The following is a 26654-nucleotide window of genomic DNA, read 5'->3' as shown; positions in this document are numbered from 1 at the left end:
GATACTTAAATATGGGTAGGACACTCTTGCTGTATCATTACAATAGCAGCATTCTACTCACCTCTATCTTTCAGCTCATTAAAGTCATGAATATTCTGAAAAGTAGTAGTGTCTAGGCCCTTAGGTGACTGTCTTCTGACTGGAGCCTGTAACCGATGTCTGGCCATGTCAAATACATCCATGGGATTCCTTTCTCTTTTCCTATAGAAAATGACAAATTATGATAAAAGTGTCTTCTGGGAAAAAAATCTGAGTTGACATTTAACGCCCTGTACAAGAAATTTGGCATCTTTCACCAAAATATATTATAAAAATTTATTCTAGTAGCTGTTATTTCAATTCCTCATATTAAAAAAAACAGGGGGGCTTCCCTGGTGGTGCAGTGGTTGAGAATCTGCCTGCCAATGCAGGGAACACGGGTTCGGGCCCTGGTCTGGGAGGATCCCACATGCCGCGGAGCAACTAGGCCCGTGAGCCACAACTACTGAGCCTGCGCGTCTGGAGCTTGTGCTCCGCAGAAGAGAGGCCACGACAGTGAGAGACCCGCGCACCGCGATGAAGAGTGGCCCCCACTTGCCACAACTAGAGAAAACCCTCACACAGAAACGAAGACCCGGGCTTCCCTGGTGGCGCAGTGGTTGAGCATCCGCCTGCCGATGCAGGGGACACGGGTTCGTGCCCCGGTCCGGGAGGATCCCACGTGCCGCGGAGCGGCTGGGCCTGCGCGTCCGGAGCCTGTGCTCCGCAGCGGGAGAGGCCACAACAGTGAGAGGACCGCGTACCGCAAAAAATAAATTAAAAAAAAAAAAAAAAAGAAACGAAGACCCAACAAGCCAAAAATAAATAAATAAATAAATAATTTTTTTAAAAAAACGGTATTTATAAGGTCATTATAATCTTTCAAAATGCTCAGAAGCAAAGTATCTTATTGGAAGAACAGAATGAGTTAGCTTTACCTTAAAATGTTCGTGTGGTAGAAAGATTAGTCTTTGGTCAAAGAAACCAAGATTCAAAGACCAGCTTTGCAACTTACTAGAAGTTTGTACCATCTGTAAGATGCAGATAATGTCTACCCTTTTAGTCTTATGAGCATGAGATTAAATGAAATTATATATTGTAAAGTACCCTGCACAGTACTTGACATGTACTAGGTCTCAATAAATGTTACCTTCCCCTCAGCCTAAAACAGATATTATACAGAGAAATACAGCATAAATATGCTGCCCAAAGTAATAGGTATTATCCACAGTCCCCCAACTAATTTTACAGTGGGCTTTCCGGGAACTTGATATACCTAATTAGTTAATTAATACTCTATTTCTGGAAGAATATTTCTTCCTTTGTTAACCTAGGAAGTTAGCAAAATAGGCAGGTAGCTTAGTAAGGGAGTTTTCTGCTAGGACTTTGGGGGAGTGATAATAGAATACAGGGATGGGGGATGGTATCTCCAGCCCTGAAAATAAAGTATTTGCTGCTGTTTCCCTCAGCCCTAGGTGGGTCCCATCTATTTTTTAAAATGTAGCTCTAAGCTAGAAGTTTGCCAGACTCCTGCCTTCATGTCTTTATTCACTAAATCTTCCCTAAGCACCTAGATGGGAAGAGTTGGGATCCCCACAGGCAATGCCCCCTGCTCTCCTGGGGTTTCCTTTTATGGGGAAGGTTTCACCAAAGCCACAAAATCACCTTGTCAAGGCTGACATAGACCTCTAATAGTGAACCACCTAGGGGGATAGGAACTGCAACAGAGATTCATTAAAATGCAAAACAAATAGTAAAAAGGCTTTTGGAGGCCATTAAATTGGACTCCTGTATACCATTAATGCTAATAGTTAAGTAGGCTGTTCAGTTAGGAATTAGGTTATTAGCTCTTCTTTGCATGTGAGCTGGGGGTGCCTAGCACTATTAGGAATTCAATAATATGGTGAATTAATTAATGAATAAGAGATTCTTTTTGTGAAACTATTTGTAAAACTGGAATAAAGAGCCAACACTGAGATGTCTCTGATCACAATACATATCGAACACTACCCCGAAGTTAAATGTATTTAACCAATTCTTGCTAAATGATGGTAATTCTAACATATATTATCTGACTTAAGTTAGCACACAGAATTTACAAAGTGCTTTCAAATACATACATTTATTTATTCTTCACTAGAATGTCATGGGGTGGAAATTATTGTGTAAGATTTGCAAGTGAGAAAACTGAAAAGCTGCCTGGCTTCTCTTTCTTACACTGGTTTGCCAAAAGAGAGCACAGTCTTCAGTTTATGAATGAAAATAAAGAAAATAAAAAGTCAATGATCCATTAGATTTAATGGAATATGCATGTCTGGAATATGGAAAGCTGCAAAAGTTAAGGCATTTATAACATCTTGAAAGTAAATACAGAAAAACTATACTGACCTCTCCATTACTAAGAAGTAGTTGACCTACTATGGAAGAATTCTTTGTTGAAAATTACCACCTTGGGTTAACATTCCATTACCTAGCCAGTCTGTATCTTGAAATTTCCTCACCTTGTTTACTTAGCCAGAAGATGCCTAGAGAATGCCAACAAAAATCTAAGCAAAGCATAATTAGGCAGGTTAACGTGCTACATTAAAATCCTACCACATCCTGGATTACAGTCAGAAATATCAGTATGAATTTAACGTATACACAGATTGATAGACACAGGAACAATTACAGATAATGTTTATGACTTAGTATATATACATATACTATCTAGCTCTGCCCACCGAGAGCTTGGTTTCTAAATACCATTCTCCAAGAGGAACCAGGACTCCTTGGAGAAATGGCTGATTCCAGGGCAGGGGACAGGGAATATACAAGATGAGCCTGGAGCATCTTGCAGTAACAGAAAGTAAAAAAGTACTCAAGAAACAAAAGAATGGGACATATCAAAGAGATACAGGAGCCAACATGAAAGAGCTCCCAATGGCCTAAGTTGCAACAACTTGAGCAACAACATAAATAATACTATAATGTTATAATGTTATAAATAACATTATAACCCAAAGTACAAAATAAATATACATGAAACAACAGTGATATAAACAAGTGGCTGAATAAATAAAGAGAGGAGAAGGGACAAATCTTTCTTACAGAAGAATTCTAAATAATATATGTAGATAACCCCTCTCCAGGAGATGGAGCTTATTCCCACCACCTCTCAATTTTTGCCAGTGTGGTAAACTTAGTGATTCCAGCGCTATCATATGGATGTCACATACCTGCCAATATGATGTGATGAGAAGGCTACCCTGTGCTATTCTTTCCAAAACCCCTTAACCCCGGCCTCATCATGAGAAAACAGCAGACAAATGTAGACTGAGGGACATTCTATAGGATAGTTGGCCAATACACCTCTAGACTGTCACAATCATGAAAAACAAGAAAGACTGAAAAACTGTCCCGGAATAGAGGAGACTAGGAGATGCGACAACTAAATGCAGTGTGGTACCCTGTACTGACTAAATCCTGGAACAGAAAAAGGACACTGATGGTAAAACTGGAGAAATCCATAAAGTCTGGAATTTAGTTTGTAGTAATGTTCCAATGTCAGCTTCTTAGTTGTGACAGACATATTCTGGGAATATAAGATGTTAACAACAGGGAGCACTAGGTGAGGTGTATGGAAACTCTCTATACTATGTCTGCAACTTTTCCATAACCTAAAATTATGCCAAAATAAATGATTTTTTTAGCTAAACACTCTTTAAAGAAAATGTAGTAGTTACCCACTGCATTGATTTTACAACCTACTAAAAAACTGCAAACTGCAGTTTGAAGAATATTTCTTTAGAGAATTTACGAGTCCTTTTGGCAAAAATGATCAGAAATGTTTGGTAGTCTATTAAGTTATTTTGCTGGAAAATAAGTATTTCAGAAAACAACACACTGCTGATGGAATGGTTATTCCATCTCTGAAGTTTTCCATTCCTATTATCATTTTCCTCTCAAGGACCAAGTTTCTATGCCTGACTTTTTCGAAGACTGAGAAAGGGAAAGTAAGGAGATTGTTTTTGTAATTGTCTAGTCTATGTCTTCTTCTAGTCTTGTTTCAACCATCTCTTTCCTATCTTGGGCTTCCTTATCACTTAGATTAGCTTACAAAGGAACTTCTGCATCCGTCTGCCTTCTGTACATGAGTCCCAATTTAGTCAATTATCTTTCACTCAGTGATTTCTCTGTAGTGAGGCAAACTATCTTAAAGATAGAGCTTGAAGAATGGCCTGTTCCCAATACTGATTTTTCACTAATCCTATTAAAGATGCCATGGTTAGGGATAACACTTTTGGTTTGCCTTCAAGAAAGTGCTACTCCTTTCTTCTTTTTTTTCTTTCTTCCTCCCATCAACACCACCACCGTCATCACCATTGCCATAAATATACTACTGGCAGTACGGAAGGACAATTAAAATTCTCTGCTTAAATATTTTATATTAGGTTAAATCAATATTCATTAAATACCCCATATTTTCACAGTGAATAGATTTTACAATTGTGAAGAAATGTTTTATGTAGGCAATATTATCTACATAAAATTGAAGAATGTGAATTAAATAGCACATTAGCTAATTAAAGAAAGAGCCGTTCTGCCAAAAAAGAAAAGAAAGAAAACCTACCACATACTGCAAACACACTAAAAAAATCATACACTATTTTGAATTAGTTATACTGAGTCCCTCCACTAGAATGTAATTATTTAGCTAGACTTCTTTTGGGGGGAGGGAAAGGCTATTTCAGTCATTACAATTTCACCAATAATCCGTTAAAAACTTTTTTCAAGCATGCAAAATTCTAACAGATGTGGCTTTATGATAAAGATAATTAATCCTGTTCCAAAACTGTAGAATTATTGGATATGTTCCGATTCCTTATCCTGACAGAAAAGAACACAAGAACAAACAAAAAATGCAATTCTAGGGCTTCCCTGATGGCGCAGTGGCTGAGAGTCCGCCTGCCGATGCGGGGGAAATGGGTTCGTGCCCCGGTCCGGGAAGATCCCACATGCCGCGGAGCGGCTGGGCCCGTGAGCCATGGCCGCTGAGCCTGCGCGTCCAGAGCCTGTGCTCCGCAGCGGGAGAGGCCACGACAGTGAGAGGCCCGCTAACCACAAAAAAAAAAAAAAAAAAAAAATGCAATTCTAAACTTGCCTTATATGAACTTCATCTTCACTGTCCATGTGCAGCAACCGCCCTTGCAGACGCCGCTCTTCACTACGAAGCTGCTTTCTCATTTCTGATAATTCCATAATTACATTTTTTTTCTCCTCTGCAAATTCACATTGATAAGTGAAAAATAAGACATGTATACGAATAAAAGGTTAAATATTAAACATAACCTGACTTATCATAAAGCTAAAATGCTCAGAGTGACATTTTTATGAAAGTTATTTTTAATGCTTTATATATATAGATATTTATGAACATCATTAAGACCCACAAACACATTTCTGATAATACGGGAATTTCAAATGGTAAGAAACATTCTTGGCGGGGGGGGACAGGGGAGTGTAACTATAAAGGGGCAGCACAATGGGGTTCCTACGTGGTGATGGACAGTTCTGTATCATGATTGTGTGGTGGCTACACAACTTATACATGATAAAAATGCATAGAACTACACACACACACACACACACAAACACACGTAAATTAGTGCATGTGAAAACTGTGAAACCTGATGAAGGTCTGTGGAGTATGCCAATGCCAATTTCCTGGTTGGGATATTGCACAACTGAGGGAAACTGGGGGGAGGGTGCACAGCGCCTCTCTATACTGTTTCATGATATTTTGTGAGTCTGTTTTTCAAAACAAAAAGTTAAAAACAGAAATAGTCTAGATTACAGGTTTAATAGTCAACTCTACCTTCTGCACGAAGCTGATTTTTCCTGGCAGGTACCGGAGGAGACTGTGCCCTGGACATGGAACTTTCCTGTTTAACAATCACAACAAAGATACACTCAGTATGTCTTCCCTACTCAGAAGCTTTAAAAGAGGAATTATTTCGAAGTAACTATACGTAAGAGAAACCAAACTTCCCACCACTCTATCTATAAGCTTACTTACATTTATTTTTTCTTCCCACTGCAATGGGAGAGGCCTTGCCCCATCCAAAGATAATCCCTTCACCTGTACTCTGTATCTGATAAGTCACTCTCAGCTCCTCCATCAATTACAATTGTCCACCCTCTTCCTCTCTCCAACCACCTTCCTAACAGCCTGTGCTTAAAAATCTCTCCATTTTTTAAAAAACTTACCTCACCCTTCATCACCATCTATTGTCCATTCTCTTCCTTCATAGCCGTTCTTTAAAAAACAGTATGTGCAGTGCATACGGTGTTTGCTTCCTTATTCCCATTCACTCCTCACTACACAGCCTTTGCGTCTCCTACCAAGTGATCCCTCAGTGATGCATCTGATGGGCATTTTAAGCCCTTATTTTACTTGGCCAGTAGCAACTGATATCATTGCCACTCTCCCAGTTTCCTTGCTCTGCTTCTTATATGTTGGTAATTCCCGACTGTTCCATCCTCAGCCCTCTTTACTTCCCCTGAATACATCCTAGACAATCATACTAATTAGACAAGCAATAATGTTAGTAGTTTCCAAAACTATAAATCCAGTGCAGAGCACCTTCCTTTGCCACAACCTGTATTTTCAGCTGCCTACTCTATAGAACCCTCACCAGAAACCTGACAGTTGTCACTGACTCCTACCCGTCACACACAGTCAATAAACAGCACTATCTGTATCTCATAAATATATCTTGAAGTTGTCACCCCTTCTTAGTTCTTAATGTCACTGCCTTCGTTTAGGTCCTCAAAGTCACATCTGGACTTCTGCAAAAGCATCTTAACTTTTCTCCATGTTTACAGTCTTGCCCAGCTTCCATAATATATCTCCACGCCACCACTGCCTGAGAGAACATTACGCAAGGCAAACATGGCCATGTCATTCTCCTATTTAAAATATTACCATGAATTCCCATATATTACCACACACCTACCAAATCAAATCTCAGAGGGTGGGCTTGAGGAAAACATTCTAATATGTTTGTCTATTCTGGTAAAAAGCCTGTTTAATATCCACTGGCCTATGGAATAAAGTCAAACCCCTCAGCACTCCCTACAACACCCTGCATACATTCTAGCCTTCACCTCCTCTGCCATTTGGTGAGGTGTCAGCAGGCCAGAACAAACCATGTATTCTCCACACATGCCACTTGGCTTACAGTGCCCTCCATGATTCTGCATATGCTGCAAGTCCCTCTTCCTCCTCCTCTTTATAGCAAATTCCTACTCATTCCTCAAGAGTCAACTCAAGGATCAACCCTTCTGGAACATTTTCCTGGCGCTTTTCTGATTGTAGCTCAGTCTAAAGTATAAGGGACTTTATTAATGCTACAGCTAGCTAGAAGACATATTACCAGAGAAAAGGCCTTCCTGAGGGGCCTGGACAAGTACCACTTGCTAAATTATGATCTGTCAAAAGAATTTAAACTTTGGGGCACCAAGTATCATCATTTATAACTGAAGCAACAGACAAATCAATGTAAACATCATCTATATTTCAGATGTGAAAAATGTAATCTAGCTAAGTAAGATGAATAAGAAAATCTCATTCAATACCCGCAATCCAAAATAACTTAGCAAAGATGAATAAATCAAAAGAAAGAGTATATACCTGAATAAAGGAAGTTATAATGCTGTCAACTGAAGGAGGTCTTTGGAGTTTGCTTGCAATCTTGTTCTGAAGAGCAGGAACTACAGGAGAGGGCTGTCTCAAGTGCTGAGGGGGAGAAAAAAAATATATATATACCTACACACACACCAACGTATGTCTATGTGTGTGTGTATATATACACACACCCCAACATGTATGTGTGTGTATATATACATACACACATCTCTAAAATCTAGATCCCTTGTCACCAAGAGCATCACGGATTGTGATAGAGTTTCTATGTCTCTGTAAGGAAATAAAACAGGGTTTCAGGTTACAGTGTAATAAAGCTAATAGTTCCCAACTTCGTATTAAAATCAAAATGCTGAAAACATAAAAACTCCCAACAAAATACAATAAGAATTATCTGGATAAAAATATAAATGTATGTTTATAAATGTGGATGTTAAACTGTTCATTTTGCACAGTACAAAATCAAATATTACTTTTACTAGCGACTTCGATAAAATTAGAAATATATGACAAAGTTTAAAAATAAAAACTCTAGGTGACCACAGGCAGAATTATAAAGACAAGTTAAACCTTCTAAAGGACTGCAGAGAATGAAGCAAAGAAAGCATAGTCCACATAATTTAAAAAAACAAGTAACTGTCAAGGAAGCAAAAACGAAAAAGTCAGAAATTCAATTAATATGATCAAATATATTGATTATGATAATATAACTCTCAGGTTAGGGTTAAAAAAACAAATTTTAACAAACTAAATAAATATACAGACTAAAAAATTTTAAATGCAGACACAAAAGTAAAAACTAAGAGTAGACAAAAATATATATCAGGCCTACATAAATTAAAAAATGACAGCTAGCAATGATAATTTCAGAATTGAGGGCAGAATGCATTAAATGGAACGAAGTTGGTCTAAAACTTTATGGTACTTCACAATTAAACTATGACAGTCATAAAATTACATATTCCTAAGAAATAGCTTTTTTTCTTAGACATAATAAGAAAGTGGCAGAAACACAACTGTGAGAAACTAACAACCTTCATTCTCAATCAATTTTACAATAAAATATTCTCCACTTTCTGCTCAATTTTGCTATAAACCCAACAATGCTCTAAAAAACAAACTTTATCAATTAGAAATATGAATGATATGACATTTCAATGATACTTTAAAAGGATGGGCAACTATATATATCCTAAAAATGAAGGATACTGCCTAATGTTCCTGCAACACTGAAAATAAAACAAAAAATATAGATCTTACTCATAAATTCCCTTTTTATTTATTTAGTTATGGCTGTGTTGGGTCTTCGTTGCTGCGCGTGTGCCTTCTCTAGTTGCTGCAAGCGGGGGCTACTCTTAGTTGAGGTGCACGGCCTTCTCATTGCGGTGGCTTCTCTTGCTGCGGAGCACGGGCTCTAGGTGCACAGGCTTCAGTAGTTGTGGCACATGGGCTCAGTAGTTGTGGCTCACAGGCTCTAGAGCACAGGCTCAGTAGTTGTGGCACACGGGCTTAGTTGCTCCGTGGCATGTGGGATCTTCCTGCACCAGGGATTAAACCCATGTCCCCTGCATTGGCAGGCAGATTCTTAACCACTGCGCCACGAGGGAAGCCCCTATAAATTCCCTTTTAAACAACATTTCAGCAAATTCAAATTGTGAATACTTATTTCTATCATCATAAAACCCTGGGGTGAGAAATCCAGAGAGTGTATTTGCACCAGAAATGGCTCATGTTACCTATAGTAGGTTACACATTGAACAATGTAGCAAATCACATCATAAATACACCCAAGGAGCACACTGGTTAAAAGTAATCTTTTTGTCAATTCTACTTACAAGAAATCATGTCTGTATAAATCTAAATTTCTGAAAACAACTTTTTAAAAATTAAATTGGGCTAAACGTACAAGACATAGGGTTTTTTAAGGTGTGGTTCACAGGCCAACTACATCCAAACCCCTAAGGGTTACTAAATCACACTTAGTAAATTAGATACGTTGTAGATGAGACCAGGAAGACACATTTTTAATAAGTCCCTAGTGATACTATACAAACAAAATTTTAAATATAGCTTTGAAATATGAGCAAGGATGTGAACTGGATTTTCATAAGGGCCTACTGGCTTTCTAGAGAGAAAACTCCTGTCTAATAACTTTGACTCATGTGCCTAAGTGTGAACATCAACCCCCATCTCAGAAACATGGACTTCAAACCAGTCTGTGGTGAGCCACAAGTTTCTTTTTTAATTTCCAATCCATTGTGGACAGATGTGTAAAATAGAGTAAGACTGAATTACAGTTGATCCTTGAACAACATGGGTTTGAACTGCACAGGTCCATTTATACAGGGATATTTTTCTTCATCAAACACTACAGTACTGTAGTCAGTGACTGGTTGAATATGCAGATGTGTAGGAACCGCAGGTATGGAAAGCCAACTATAAATTACACACACACAGATTAATCCCTGCATTGTTCAAAGGTCAACTGTACTAGATAAATAAAAACTTTTAAAAGATGTTACACAATTCAAGGCCAGCTATTTTATAGATTCAACAGACATAAAATTACATTGACAAATTGCTACAAAAGTTTCCAAACACCTTCAGTCTTGTCATGAACAGTGTGGAGGGTGCTAGTCTACGGACTATGGGAACAAGACTAAAAATGGCGACAGAAAGTAAGCCTATTCTGTTCATAGGAGGGAAAACACAACGCAGCACAGTGACATCATTTAGTACAGGAAGTTCAGTGCACTGCCCCCAGAAAAAGTACTATGACGAAAGGAGAGACAAAAGCACCTTCTCTGCTCTCTTCCTTTTGCTAACTACTCTACCACTCTCACAGTGAAAGTGGGTTGCACTACGGGTTCCATAGACATTTTTGTCTGGAACTTACCTTTGTTTCTTCACCAATTATATTTTCTCTTTCATAGTAGTGCTGAAGTTGTAGGTTATGTTTTTCTTCTTCTTCTTTCTTCTTTCTTTCTGCTTCTTTTCGTCTTTCTTCAGCTAACCGAATAAGCTCTTCATTTTTCAGCCTTTGCTTTAAAATAAAGAGAAAAATATACACTCCATACACACGTTCTATAGTTCATTCATATTTGTTTGAAATAAAGAGATAAAATTGAAGGTATAGATGATATAGTGTTCATTAAATAAAAAAGCTGTCTGCTTAACAATAAAATATTAGGCATCTATTATAACATCCTAGTCGGCCTAAACTGTTTTTCGTCTGTAAAAAGAGTCATCATTTATCTCTTAATTTAGTCTTTCATTTTTATAAAAATAGCATCTAACAAATGGATATGGATCTATGGATCCGTTCTCCTTTGTAAGTAATATCTTTTCATGTCAAAATAAGGAGTTCACTTTCAGACTAAGTAGAAAAATACAGTAGGTAAGAATGCACCTCTTCCTCTTTCTCCCTTTTCTTTTCCTGTTCCTCTTCATACTCTTGCTGAATTCGTGCTCTCTGTTCTGCAAGCCGTTTTTCTTCTTTTTCTTCAGCAATTCTCAATCTCTCTCGCTCTGCTTCTTCTCTTTGTTTCTTTTCCTCAATCTAAAGAATTAAACCTAGTTATTACTTTGTGAAACTATTGAAAAGTTAGAATAGCACTTAATTTACCCTATTATCAACATTTGTGCCCTCTTTTTGTAAGTAAAAATAAGTTCCTAAATTTTTCAGTGTCCTATGTTTTATTAGGGAGGCCACATGATGTAATGTTAAGAGCTCTGAGTAAAATTCCAGCTCCATCAGACTGTGTGACCTTAAGAAACTTTCTTGTTCCGTTTTGTCATCTGGTAAAAAGAGTTATTAATGTCTATATCTCAAGGCAGTACTCAAAGAATTGAAATGAAATAATGTATGTAAAAAAACATAAAAGTTCCTCCTATGTAGAAGTACTTAGTAAATAATTCATGATTATATTATTCTATAATGACTGCTACTATTACGTCTCAAAGTTCCTTGGCGTGATTAGTATCCTAAAACAACAGTGAAATATTTTAGCAATCACTAAGTAGGAATCCCTTCCCTAGAATGGCCTTTTCTCCTTTCCTATCTACTGGCAAGGTAAATGAGGATTTTAGCCACAAGAATTCATAACTAAGTTTTGTTTGAATGCCACCTGGGGCCTGCAGTGCTGAGTATTCTGGGGGAATATTCTAAGACAGAGTCTAAGATCTGAAAGGAAGAGGACCTTAACAGATAGTCTACATCCTCCATGAATGAGATAGAGAAGAATGACAGCACAGGTACTGGGTATTCATGATGCTGGTTTAAGGATATCAATAGATTTTCATCCCTCTTAAGTATGGATTGATTATGACTATTCGTATTATTTTTATAGTTCTTGTCTGCGTTTCCTCTAACTTCAAGGTTGCTATATTTAGTGCTGACAAACTTTTGAGCTATAAGAACTGTAGTCTTCTTATATGTGCCATGATTTTACATGCTAGGGCTTTTTCCAACATTTCTTTCTCACAACACTATTAAATATGTACAATCCTAATATTTAATACTAAGTGGTGTGTATGTAATCACTTCTTCAATTACAATAGCCCTAGAGAAAACATCATTTATGATCCATACAACAAAACCTCACATTTAATACTCAGTTCCCCCTTTTTCCTCCTCCATGAAATAAAATCACAGTGACCAAGTCACTTCTCCATTAATGGGTCACAATCATAAATGGATCTCACACCTAATGAATCCACAGAAATATCATTCCAACAAAAATGCCACACAGAAGTTCAATGGAAAGAGAAAAGCTGTCATCCAGGTCAGTGGTTTTCAAACCATATAACACAAAAGTGCTTCAAGGGTCCTGCAAATATTTTATTAAACTTGTTAATTATTTTTAAAGCTGCAATTAAAAATGACATCTAAACACTCACATGTGTTATTTACCAAATTTTAACCACATGAAGACTTCTGCTGCACTAACTTAAACTAACGGTATAACTTATTTATGCAGACATGGAGCTGAGGCTTCCTTTGCCATCTTTGTGCACAGATTTAAACATTTTATAACATTTCTGTTAACACTTAAGTTTGGGGATTCTTTTTGTCTGACACTATATTGTTATTTTAAAAATAAATACCATTTAGCTATTTTACATTTTCATAGAGTTCTGGATTAGATTTTGTTTGGGGGCAAAAAGGGCATTTTTAAGAGGCTGCTAAAAGAAAAATACATAAACCACCATTTTATACAGTGGGAGAAGTGAAGGTTGAACTTATTCTGAAACGTATACAGCCAAAGTTTCCCCCACTACTAGTAGTTTTTTCCCAGAGGAAAGACTTCCTAGAGCTAGAAATATAACTGTAGTACCTCTAGATATGATACTTAAAGTCAGGAGACTTGGGTTCAAGCACCACCTCACAACTTGCAAGCTCTGCCACCAAAGGTGAGCCTCATCCTGTATTTTATTGGTCATAAAATAAAAAGAGTAATAACTTCCTCAGAGAGTACTGAGGTTTAATAAGATACTATATGTAAAACTATCTTATAAATAATAATAGGCTACAAAGTGGCAAGACTTATTTTTCCCTGAATTCTACCCTAGAGCATGCTAACACTCAGTAAGTATAATAGGAACTACATAATTTTGACTTGCTATCATTATGGGCAATATACCAGAGGGTCCTTCAAGTTCAAAACGTGATTCTGTGACCCTCAATCTGCTGCTACCTGACTTAAGTGGCCAGTATCCTTGGGATCTCTGATGCTACTCTCTTACAGTCAATATCTCTATTCCTTCTGTCAATCCTTTGAAAGGTCTTTCCATCCATTTCCACCGTCACCACTCTAGTAAAACACCCCTGCTTCCAGTCTTTTAAATCCTCCAAAAATACATCCTCAACAGTAATGTCTGATCAGTTATCCTTAAGACTACATCCATTATGTCACTGCCTTAAAAGTCCACAATAATTAGGATCAGAAAGATGGCATGTTTGAATAGAATCTCTGTAAGAACAATCTGTTTAAGAGGTTGGGATTAGACTGGAGAGCCAGAAGTGTCAGAATAAAGAATATGGACATTTTCTGTAGAAAAGAAATGCTACTGCCAGGTTTTGAATAAAGAATAAAAACATGAGAAGTCATATCAAAGGAAGATTAACCTGGCCACAGGATTAATCTGACACTGGGATGTAAGTGTGGGTATGGAAGGGAGGGAGGTAAGGAGAGAAAATATGAGCAGGCCTCTCACTCACCTCAGGCTCCATCCCAAGGGTGGCCACAGTATGAGAGTTCAATAAATATGTTTGCTGAATAAACACCTGATGCTCAAGTATCTTCCTCTGGGCAATTTCTAGTACTTTAAATCCTATTAAATCCTATTTGCTTATATACATAAATGAGGCAAATAATTGCAAAATGTGATTACATTTAATATTTATTTATTTACAAACTATACAACTGAGTCAAGAATATCAAATCATTTACAAAAAACTAATTATTTTCTACTAACACATGTGAGCATCTAGAAAGATTCATTCTCTGCCTAATAGGTGAACAGTTTAAGTGTTTCAGTTTTAGAAATTTCAGCATTCTTTAACACTTAATGATTTAATAAAATTTAAGTCAACTGGTATACCTAACATGTCTCCCTATTCCTTTTTCAGACATAAGTAGAACAGTATAATAATATAAATAATATAATGTAATTTATATCTTATATAAATTAGGTATTTTAGTAACTGCGTGGCATTTTAGAATTTATTCTTTATCTTGTGGATTAAACCTTTGCAAGGTTAGTTTATTAAAACTCTTATGGGGACTTCCCTGGTGGCACAGTGGTTAAGAATCCACCTGCCAATGCAGGGGGGACAAGGGTTCAAGCCCTGGTCCGGGAAGATCCCACATGCCACGGAGCAACTAAGCCCTTGTGCCACAACTACTGAGCCTGTGCTCTAGAGCCTGCGAGCCACAATTACTGAGCCTGCATGCCACAACTACTGAAGCCCGCACGCCTAGAGCCCGCGCTCCGCAACAAGAGAAGCCACCGCAATGAGAAGCCCACGCACCGCAACAAAGACCCAACACAGCCAAAAATAATTAATTTTTTTAAAAAACTCTTATGAAACTTTGAAACTGTGATCAAGTAAGCATTTCACCTGAAAACGAAGAAAATTCTTATATAATTCCTGCTGTTTAATCTGAAGTTCAGTTGGAGGCTCACCAAAAATATTTCCCCGAGCAAAAGGAGAGCTCTGTGTTTGCATATGACCTTGAAAGGGAAATTTTGCAAAAACATACCATTAGCCAGTGCTTAGAAAACATAAACGTTAAAGAATAAAGACTTTGCTAATAAATTCAAATCTTGAAAAAAATGTGCTAAATATGGAACTCCAGAGGTTAAACTCAGAAGGCTGAGATTAGAATCTAAAGACCAGATAAAAAGTAAAGAGAGAAAAAAAATGGTGAAACTAAAATAAAATTAATACACAGTTGAAAAAGCATAACATATATATACCTGAAAGACATCAAGAAAACAGAAAAGCTAATAACGTAAGCAACTCTCACTGCAACAAAGGCTTTAAAGTAAAATTTATAGACAGAAAAAAAAAAAGTACGTTTAAGTTCTTATTTATGAATATAAATATCCTTTTCTTAAGAACACTGCTTAATTATACACTAAAATGTATTATGTGTACACATACAAAAATTTTCTAAAATTGTTTTTAAAAATCAGTAATTCCAAAAGTGGATTCCCATCCATGGTTTAAAGAATAGATTAGAAAGTTAACTCCAAAAACATTTTTTACAAATTAAAGTGACTAGTTTAATCACTGCAATACTTTTTATTTAAAAATCCTATTAATGAGATATTAACATGAAAAATAAAAATATGCCATATATTACCTATAAATAGTATTAAACATTCTGGGAAAGGCAAAAAATTATTTCATAAAAGCAACCTGGAAAATAATTATACCCCAGGGGTCTCTTTGAATGCAGAAAAAAAAATTGGTGTTTAAGCCTCACATAATTTTTTATATCATTTTTTAGTTTCCTTATACCATCAATCTAAAGTATTTATTTCTCTCACTCATATAGTGTTTGCAGGACAACTGCGTTGCAGTTTAGCTGTCATTTAGGTCTATTTTGCCTTTGTGTTTAAATTTATTAATGCTTACTTAAAGAGATCAGCAGAAAGGCACATCAATACCTAAACATTAAAATCTTATGTTATGGTGGAAAAGCTGATTAGCAAACCAAAACTGAGTAGTTTGTTTCACTTTGATGATCACTCAAATTCTAAACCGTTGAGGCAATTAGAGAAAAATATTATTAGAGGCAGGCAAGATAAGTTCTTTCATATATAAAAACACTATAAAAATAAAACCAAAGGGAAACACATGCTCTAAACAAAGAAAATGAAAATGTATTCAGGCATCATAATAAGCGAAAAAATAAATTTAAGCCAAATTAGTATGGACTTTATCAACATGGTTTTTCATCCAAGAACCATAAAGTAAAAGAAGAACAACAAACATTAAGAAGGGCCTCAGAAACAGGCCTAATCAAGACAAAATATCAGAGGATAATGAACCTTAAGTATACATTATCATATTCAACTCTCAGGTATATTCAAGTTCCCTTAAAGCCTTTAAAATATTACATGCCACATATGTATGTGTATGTGTACACACACATACATATGTATACACACACACTCCTACACATATATGATGGCATACCAACAAATTAGGTGACTCTCAATAGTTTTTTGCATTCAGAAAGTCTGTTTTAGGTGAATTCTTAGGGAATGAAAGTTAATTTAGGAAATTTCAATTCACAAAAAAGGGAAATTTTAACATTTTATGATTTTATATGATTTCTTAAACTAGAGCATCCTGGCCACAACAGCTGCACCAAAACCCTGGTAGTGTACAGAAAGGCAATAGACAATAAATTCTGCTATGCATATTCAATCATCAAGCTTGTGCTCCTTCTTGGGAATGGGTCACGGAAAGCTTTGATTTTTCCAGGGCTTTTGCTTTGTAAGCAGAGCTAGATGCCTAAAGTGTTATTACTATGACAGAGAAAGTTCTAGGCTAAGAGAGAACTACAAACAATACAGGGTGTGGAAGAGAACAGAAGAGAAGGGGTCTGTACCACTGATCTCAATAAAGACTACCAGAAGCAGAAGCCAATGAAGAGAAAAATAATGATAATCAGAAAGAGGTCAAAATTCTCTTCAATAAAATGGAAAGGTGTTTTGATGCTGCTATTGTACACTGAATTATTACAGACTCAGAGTGACAGCCAAATTAGTAATTTCATCAAAATCAAAAGTTCTAATTTTAGTACTCCAAAACTCAAAACTAGATCCACTGTGTAATAATCTATTGTGGATCAAAGTAGGAAAGCATTTTCTTGTAATTAGAGATCAAACAGTGATACAGGCTGTCCATGGAAACAACCAACCACACATCTCATGAAGTGTTCAAAAAGGCTGCAGAGATCAGTGCTACCATCAAAGGCTTGAAAGATGCAAGGCTAGTAATTCTAATCAGAGCTCACCATTTAGTCTGCCTATTTAGCCAATATGCATTAAAAGATTTTTTAAGTTTGTAAAAAACTATGATTAGTCGGGGACATTTTAGAAAGACTTCCTAATATAGAGTTCTTTTCTAGTCTAAAATTAAAATTTCTGTGAATATACAAAAGAGAATTTGTCATAAATAAATGGTTACTTTTATAGGCATCAAAATATAGTGTAAGGTGGTATATTCTTTAAACTTCATTTGAATTTTAAATATGTAACATACTTTCACATATACTTGATAAAGATGATTACAACTTTTCCTGGCAAGTCATAAAGAAAGATATTGAATAATCTTCAATTTACAGAATCTTTAATTAAAGGACCCTGTTTAATAACAAATCAAAGATATTTGCTTATGAAAGGCAGATGTGACCAGAAGTCAAAGTAAACTTTTAATTACTTCATTTATTTCTTTGTATATTGTGGTTTTATAAGGGAGGGCAACTGATTATAAAACAAACAAAAAATGAATTTCACCGTGCAATTTATCATACAACATCTGATATGTTTTCACTAATTCAAACTAATTCTGATGGTATAAGAACCCATAAACTTTACCAAACTCTGTATGGGTAGAAAGACTACTTGATTTTAAGAAATGCCCTCCCCATCAGCAAAATAAAAGTGTTAGCAATAGCTAAAGTATACATAAGCAAGTAATAAAGCTGAGAATACATACATATTATTAAGGAGCAAGATGTATTTCTTTATTCACTTTTTTCAAAGTACCTATGTAGAAAAGTTATTGTAAATAGCATGAATAATGTGTTATGCTTCCTGACTCAGAGTAACCAAATTCTCAAAATCATAAGAACTTTCTTGGAGAACAGAACAACTTTAGAAATGTAAAAAAAACCCCAAAAAACAAAAGAATAGAATGTGATTAAAAACCTGAGTTTTTATTTGCAGAATCTTCTAGGTTCTCAGCATCTGAAGTGGCTAAATTTTGGTCTAGAGATACAACAGCCCTTTTATCTTCATATGTTCTTGCATCTGGGTTATGGAAGGCATCTATATTTTGTCTGTGCATCCTATTCAAATCAGCTGAGAGGGAAAAATAAGCCATTTATTTCAATAAACGCATTTCTATAATTAGTATACTTAATTCATTTTCTTAAAGTAGGCAAATGGAGAGAAAAACAATAGGACAGAGCTGGAATAATTCAATGGTATCTTGGTGCCCTGAAAACAGAAACAAAATTCTCAAAACTTGTAAGAAATTTTTCAGAAAATAACCTTACAAAATAAATTCAAAATCAGTAGAGAACTTAGTATATGGATTTTTGACAACCCATAAAAACCATATTCATATCTATGTTACTTCAGAACTTTGAATATGTTAAATACAGAACATAGTTACAATTCAAAACAAGTCATGGTGAAATTTACCCAACATCATTAGTATTCCTAATGAAAAAATATCATGTGGAGTGGAGTTTTAAAATATGTCCACAAATTTTTTTACAATCCTCCCTTAAAAGATGGAGCTCAATTCCCCTCCCCTGGAGTGTGGACTGTTTCTTATGAAAAGGATACTGCATGCACAATGATGGTATATGACTTCTGAGGCTACTTCATGAAAGACAATATATTTCCACCTTGCTTGATCTATTGGCTCACTCACTCTGAAGAAGCCACCTACCATTTCTAAAGGACACTTAAGGAGCTCTAAAGACAAGCCCACATGGCAAGCAACTGAGGCCTCCAGAGCTGTGTGAAGGAGCCATATAGGAAACAGATTCTCCAGTCCCAATCAAGACTTCAAACAACTGTAGCCCCAGGTGACATCTTGGACTGCAACCTCATGAGAGATCCTGAGACAGAACCATCCAGCTAAAACACTCACAAATTACTAACTCAAGAACTGAAAGATATGGGCTTCCCTGGTGGCGCAGTGGCTGGGAGTCCGCCTGCCGATGCAGGGGACATGGGTTCGTGCCCCGGTCAAGGAAGATCCCACATGCCGCGGAGCGGCTGGGCCCGTGAGCCATGGCTGCTGAGCCTGCACATCTGGAGACTGTGCTCCACAACGGGAGAGGCCACAACAGTGAGAGGCCCGCGTACCGCAAAAAAAAAAAAAGAACTGCAAGAAAATGTTTTTTTTTAAATACTACATGTTAGGAAAACAGCAATAGATACCACATATGCATGGCAAAAATCTGAGCACATAAGACTACATCAAACAACCAGTCAATCTTAAAAACAAACTTGAATGGTTATAGAACACAAAAGCTTTAACAAGATAAAAAGTAGTTTTTCTCCACAAAAGTAACTGAGATAGTATGGCAGCAGTGAACGTGAACATAAACCTGGATATAAGAAGTGCTTATCAGGGCTTCCCTGGTGGTGCAGTGGTTGAGGGTCCGCCTGCCGATGCAGGGGACATGGGTTCGTGCCCCGGTCCAGGAGGATCCCACATGCCACGGAGCGGCCGGGCCTGTGGGCCATGGCCGCTGGGCCTGCGCGTCTGGAGCCTGTGCTCCGCAACGGGAGAGGCCACAGCAGTGAGAGGCCCGCGTACAGCAAAAAAAAGAAAGTGCTTATCAGAAAGCCTGTTATGTTCAAGGATGTATTTTCAACATGAATCACAGTTTGAATACCAGATAGAACATGGCAAATAACACATGAACATTACCAAAGAGAAAGAGAGTTCAGAATCAGGAAAGTTCACATCCTTGCTGCTGCTTTTAAGACAGGTCGGGGACTTCCCTGATGGTCCAGTGGTTAAGACTCTGTGCTTCCACTGCAGGAGATACAGGTTCAATCCCTGGCTGGGTAACTAAGATCCCACATGCCGTGCGGTGTGGCCAAAAATAAATAAAGTAATTATTAAACTAACTGCCTAATGCACCGATTAAAAGAAAGAAAGAAAAGACAGGTTGGACTCAGAAACTGGATAGGTGGGAGAAAATGGATAGAAGGAATATATCTAACTCGAGGAACACATGATGTCAGAAGACAGTCCTAGAACAAAGTTCAGGTTTACAGACCCAGAAGAATAACCCAGTTCCTAATACACATACAATAAATGTCAGGTGAAGAGAGGATAGCACTGCAGAGAATGCACAGGACTCAAAGGCAAGAATTGTCAACCCAATTCAAAGAGGATGAACACTGAGTAAAAACCATTAAATTAGAAATTAGGACATCAGTTATTTTTGAAAATGTAGCATCAGTAGAGTAGTAGGAACTAGAAGTCATTTTATAGAATATGAAGCAATAAGAGGATGGTAAGAAGTAGCAGCAACAAGTACAGGCTACTTTTGGAGTGTGTTTTATGTAAGGGAAGTACAGCAAGGTCAAGAGCAGAGTTTTTGTTTGTTTATTTGTGCTTAAGAATATAAGTTAACCAAAGTATGTTCAGAGCTGGAAGGGAAGGAATTAGTACAAAAAAACCCAAAAATGCAAGAGAGAAGGGACTGGCTGAAAACACAGAGAAAAGCTGATTCCAAGAAAACTTTCAAGTACCAAGGAGTGGTAAGGCAAGAATTAGTTAGGTACTCCTGAAATCACAGCCAAATCCTGGGATCTATCTGAATATGGGAGGTAAATGAAACTAGAAAGATGATGGGAAAGTTAAGGTCATGAACTAATGAATAGCTGTGGTCTCAAAACTGTCATAAAAATGAAACAAAATAACTCCTATGGGAAATCAATATCTCATTGTCATCCAATTCACTAGAAGAGCATAAAACCAGCCTATGTAAATAAGTCACTATGAACAACTATACATATAGTATTCTTTTTTATATTACAAGAGTGCAATATATTAAGCTCACTCTATTACCAAACTAGTGAAAGGTCAGGGAATAAAATATCACTTTGATATTCACCTACACAAACTATAAAGTAAGAGATATATATCCTACAAGTAAACACTATAATAAACTTCAAAATTAATAACATGTTTTAATTTACTGTTGTGATTACAGTTTTCTCAACTATTAGAATAGTCAATGTATTTATATAAAAGGAAAATTAATTTCATCAGAGTACATAATTATTATTTAAGACAAGACTATCAGACTCAGCAATCAAAACAAATCCATATTGCTTTTTATTAGAAGAGATGATTTATCAATCAATTGGTCACTCCTTGTCTATCTTTTTGCGAGGCAGTAAAATAAAAGGTATGAAGTCAGCTAAAAGATGAAAATTTAAAAAAGCACTTTGGTCAAAAGTGTAATTTGCCAACTGAAAAGGTATCACTGAAAATGGGCATTTATTTCAAATGTATATCATTATATCATTTAATATAATATTGCTAGCATTACAAGAATAATTCCACAAAGAAAGGAATAACAAAAGAAAATGTTACAGATTCATGAGTGGGAAAATAATTCTACTCTCTGATCAATTTATCAGACCAGGGCTGATAAATTATATGATTATATGATATTATATGATAAATTATATGATACCTACAGGTAAACAATACATAAATAATAATTAATTCTTTTCATTCCTTATTTTATTTTATAATCTTTGCTTTTTTATAAGCCTAAATAAATACTTTGAAATTAAAATTAACTTTACAAGTTACTCTTTGTACTTTGGTGGAAAATACCAAACATTTTAAAGAAAATGGCTAAGTTATGTTAAATAGTACCATAGGCCGGGATTACTCAGCAATCTACTGCTGACACACAAACTCTTTTATAATGAATCAATTCAGAGGGCTAAAGAAAATTTCCAATACTGTCACTACTAGTACAGTACATATTTCCAAATTAGGTTAATATATACCTTATAGGCTAATATATACACTTACTAATAGAGATCACAGTCTATAAGGTAAATAAAAATGGGGGCTTCCCTGGTGGCGCAGTGGTTGAGAGTCCGCCTGCTGATGCAGGGGACACGGGTTCATGCCCCAGTCTTGGAAGATCCCACATGCCGCGGAGCGGCTGGGCCCGTGAGCCACGGCCACTGAGCCTGCACGTCCGGAGCCTGTGCTCCGCAATGGGAGAGGCCACAACAGTGAGAGGCCCACGTATCGCCAAAAAAAAAAAAAAAAAAAAAAATATATATATATATATATATATATGTATATATAAAATTGGTAGTCCATAAAATAAATCTCATAAACTTAAAAACACTGAAATAACAAACAAGTATACTCTCTGAACAAAACAGAATATATGCTAGAAGTGAACAACAGGAAGCTATCTGGAAATATGCCCAAATATTTGGAATTTTTTTTTTAACATCTTTATTGGAGTATAGTTGCTTTACAGTGTTGTGTTAGTTTCTGCTGTATAACAAAGTGAATCAGCTACATGCATACGTATATCCCCATATCCCCTCCCTATTGCATCTCCCTCCCACCCTCCTTATCCCACCCCACTAGGTGGTCGCAAAGCACCAAGCTGATCTCCCTGGGCCATGCAGCTGCTTCCCATCAGCTATCCATTTTACATTTGGTAGTGTATATATGTCAACGTTACTCTCTCACATCGTCCCAGCTTACCCTTCCCATTCCCTGTGCCCTCCTGTCTACTCTCTACGTCTAGGTCTTTATTCCTGTCCTGCCCCTAGGTTCGTCAGAACCATTGTTTTTTTTGTTTTGTTTTTTTAGATTCCATATATATGTGTTAGCATATGGTATTTGTTTTTCTCTTTCTGACTTACTTCACTCTGTATGACAGACTCTAGGTCCACCTACCTCACTACAAATAACTCAATTTTGTTTCTTTTAATGGCTGAGTAATATTCCATTGTATATATGTGCCACATCTTCTTTATGCATTCATCTGTTGATGGACACTTAGGTTGCTTCCGTGTCCTGCCTATTGTAAATAGTGCTGCAATGAACATTGTGGTACATAACTCTTTTTGAATTATGGTTTTCTCAGGGTATATGCCCAGGAGTGGGATTTCTGGGCCATATGGTAGTTCTATTTTTAGTTTTGTTTCTTTTTTTTTTTGCGGTACACGGGCCTCTCACCACCGTGGCCTCTCCTGCCGCGGAGCACAGGCTCCAGATGCGCAGGCCCTGCAGCCATGGCTCACAGGCCCAGCCGCTCCGCGGCATGCGGGATCCTCCCAGACTGGGGCATGAACCCACGTCCCCTGCATCGGTAGGCGGACTCTCAACCACTGTGCCACCAGGTAAGCCCTATTTTTAGTTTTTTAAGGAACCTCCATACTGTTCTCCATAGTGGCTGTATCAATTTACATTCCCATCAACACTGCAAGAAGGTTCCCTTTTCTCCAACCCTCTCCAGCATTTATTGTTTGTAGATTTTTTGATGATGGCCATTCTGACCAGTGTGAGGTGATACCTCATTGTAGTTTTGATATGCATTTCTCTAATGATTAGTGATGTTGAGCATCTTTTCATCTGTTTGTTGGCAATCTGTATATCTTCTTTGGAGAAATGGCTATTTAGGTCTTCTGCCCATTTTGGGATTGAGTTGTTTGTTTTTTAGATATTGAGCTGCATGAGCTGCTTGTATATTTTGGAGATTAATCCTTTGCAGTTGCTTCATTTGCAAATCCAAATATTTGGAAATTTTTAAAACTCACTTCTAAATAATCAATGGGTCAAAGAAAAGGAGAATTAGAAAACTGAATTGAATGAAAATGAAAATATAACATATCAAATCTGAGATATACAGTTAAAGCAGTACTCAGAGGGAAATTTGTAGCATTTTAAAATGCATATATTAGGAAAGAAATAAGGTCTCAAACCATAATCTAAGCTTCCACACTAATAAATCAGAAAAAGAAGAGAAAATTAAAAGCACAAAGCAAACAAAAGAAAGAAAATAGTAAAGAGCAAAAATCAATGAAATAGGAAGAGAAGAACAACAGAGAAAAATCAATGAAAACAAAAGCTGGTTCTATGAAAAGATCAATCAAATAGATAATCTCTAGGCAAACTGGTTAAGAAAAAGGAAAGAATATTAAAGTTACAAATATCAGGAATAAAAGAGAAGCAGGTGCCATCACTATAGACCCTACAGAGCTTAAAAGAATAATAATAAAATATTATGAACTTTATGCCAAAAAATTCAAAAACTCAGAAGAAATGGATAAATTCCTCAAATGATTCAAACCACCAAACTTCACGATTTGGTGTCATGATTTCTAAACATTGTACTAGAGTTCCTAACCAGGGAAAAGACAAGTAAAATAAGTAAAAGGCATTCAGATTGGAAAGGAAGAAATAAAACTCTGTCTACAGATAACATGACTGTCTACATAAAAAAAATCCTGAAGAATCTACCAAAAAAAAAAAACTACTGAAACGAGTGACTTAAGCAAGGACAATACACAAAAATCAACTATATTTCAACAAACTAGCAATGAGCAAATAGATATTGAAATTTTTAAACGTATCTTTTAAAACAGTGACAAAACACATTAAATACTTAAGTATATAATTAACAAAATAGGTTTACAAAATAGAACTACAAAATATTGCTAAGAGAAGTTAACCAAGACTAATTAGTGGATAAATATTCCACATTTATGGATCAAAAGACTAATATTGTTAAATTAAGATGCTGGCTTTCCCAAAACTGACTTACAAAGTCAATGAAAAATCCCAGCTTGCTTTTTTTTGTTAAGGTTGACAAACTGAGTAAAATTTATATGAAAATGCCAAGGAAGTCAAGTTCCCAAAACAATCTTGAAAAAGAAGAACAAAGTTCAAAGACTCACACCTCTCCATTTCAAAGCTTACTACATAGCTACAATAATGAAGAGAGTAACAGGGCATATGGACAGACATCTACATCAATGAGACATAACTGAGAGTCTAGAAATAATGTTATGGTCAACTGATTTTCAACAAAAGTACCAAAGCAATTCAAAAGGGAAATTGTTTTAAAGTTGACTATGTGATTTTAGCACAACCCTATGAATATACTAAAAACTACTGAATTGTATATTTTAAATGGGTAAATTGTGTGTTATGGGAATTAGATCTCAATAAAGCTATTATATATGTATAAAAACAAAAAAGACACAGAAAGAGGAACTGTCAGACTGGAGGAGACTAAAGACACATGACAACTAAATGCAACATGGGATCCTGGACTACAGTCTGGAACAGAATAAGGATTTAGGGGAAAAACTGGTGAAATCCAAATAAAGTCTATCATTTAATTAATAGTATCATAATGATTTTAATTTTCAGTTTTGATCACTGTGCCAAGATTACATAAGGTGTTAACATTAAGGGAACCTAGGTAAAAGGTGCTCTCTATACTATCTTTGCAACTCTTCTATAAGTCAAATTATTTCAAAACAAAAAGTTACAATGAGATGTCACTACACACTTAATAGAATGACAAATTTCTAAGACAATCTCAAGCGCTGATGAGGGTTCACAGCAACGGGAAATCTCATGCTCTGCTGGTGGGAATGCAAAATGGCACAACCACTTTGGGAAGAGGTCTGGGAGCTTCTTACACAGGTAAACATACACTTATTATATGTCCCAGCAATTCCATTCCTAGGCATTTACCCAAAAAAACTGAAAACTTATGTCCACACAAAGACCTGTAAGTGAATGTTTATAACAGCTTTATTCATAATAGCCTCAAACTATAAAGAATCCAAAAATCTATCAACTGGTAAATGGATAAACAACTGTGGTGCTTCCCCACAACAGAATACTATTCAGTAATAAAAAGAAATACACTACTGACATATATAACAACATGGATAAATCTCAAAAACATCATACTAAGTTTTTGTATGACAAAGACATTAAAAAAAACATAAAAGGCAATACTATTGTGAAAGAGTGCAGATCAGAGACTGACAAGGGTATCGGGCTGGATAAGTTAGAAATGTTCAATATCTTGATTATGGCAGTGGTTACCAGAATCAGTTGTCAAAACTCAATGAACAAAACACTTTAAAAGGGTGAATTTTGGGCCCTGGTGGCGCAGTGGTTGAGAGTCCACCTGCCGATGCAGGGGACACGGGTTCGTGCCCCCGTCTGGGAGGATCCCACGTGCCACGGAGCGGCTGGGCCCGTGAGCCATGGCCGCTGGGCCTGCGCATCCGGAGCCTGTGCTCCGTGGCTGGAGAGGCCACAGCAGAGAGAAGCCCGCGTACCGCAAAAAAAAAAAAAAAAAAAAAAAAAAAGGCGAATTTTATTGTATGCAAATTGTGTCTCAATAAACAGTATAAAAACAAACGTAAATCTAACTGGGGCAAATATAATACATAAAAGAAATACAAATATTTAACCAAATATATGTGAAGCGATCTTGCTATTAATCAATTAGAACTATAAGATATTTCTGCTATCTTTCAAATTGGTTAAGTATTTTTAAATTTTTTTTTTACTTTTTTCTCTTGGTGTACAGGTTTTTTAAATTTTTAATATACAATAGAGTCAAGTAACATCACCATAATCAGGGTACAG

At 36.4% G+C, this 26654-nt stretch overlaps 1 protein-coding gene across 3 annotated transcripts in view; it reads right to left on the bottom strand.

Annotated features, from left to right (window-relative positions):
• Window positions 1–26654, bottom strand: part of CSPP1 (centrosome and spindle pole associated protein 1) — a 105487-nt gene that overhangs the window by 20694 nt on the left and 58139 nt on the right. For 2 of the 3 annotated variants that reach the window (XM_065895018.1, XM_065895019.1), the window contains 7 exons: window positions 14829–14941; window positions 11115–11264; window positions 10602–10748; window positions 7694–7798; window positions 5876–5942; window positions 5162–5279; window positions 62–201 (listed from right to left, as the gene is read on the bottom strand). In XM_065895018.1, coding sequence (XP_065751090.1) covers window positions 62–201; window positions 5162–5279; window positions 5876–5942; window positions 7694–7798; window positions 10602–10748; window positions 11115–11264; window positions 14829–14941 — 840 coding nt within the window. Of the gene's footprint in view, window positions 1–61; window positions 202–5161; window positions 5280–5875; window positions 5943–7693; window positions 7799–10601; window positions 10749–11114; window positions 11265–14828; window positions 14942–18157; window positions 18311–26654 lie in introns of all 3 variants that reach the window. The other variant, XM_065895016.1, reaches the window with a different exon arrangement.

This window comes from Phocoena phocoena, chromosome 17 (genome assembly GCF_963924675.1).
Source record: "Phocoena phocoena chromosome 17, mPhoPho1.1, whole genome shotgun sequence".
In the NCBI taxonomy this organism is placed as follows: domain Eukaryota; kingdom Metazoa; phylum Chordata; class Mammalia; order Artiodactyla; family Phocoenidae; genus Phocoena; species Phocoena phocoena.
The sequence above is the reverse complement of the archived record's forward strand: the minus strand, read 5'-3'. Positions and strand labels throughout refer to the sequence as shown.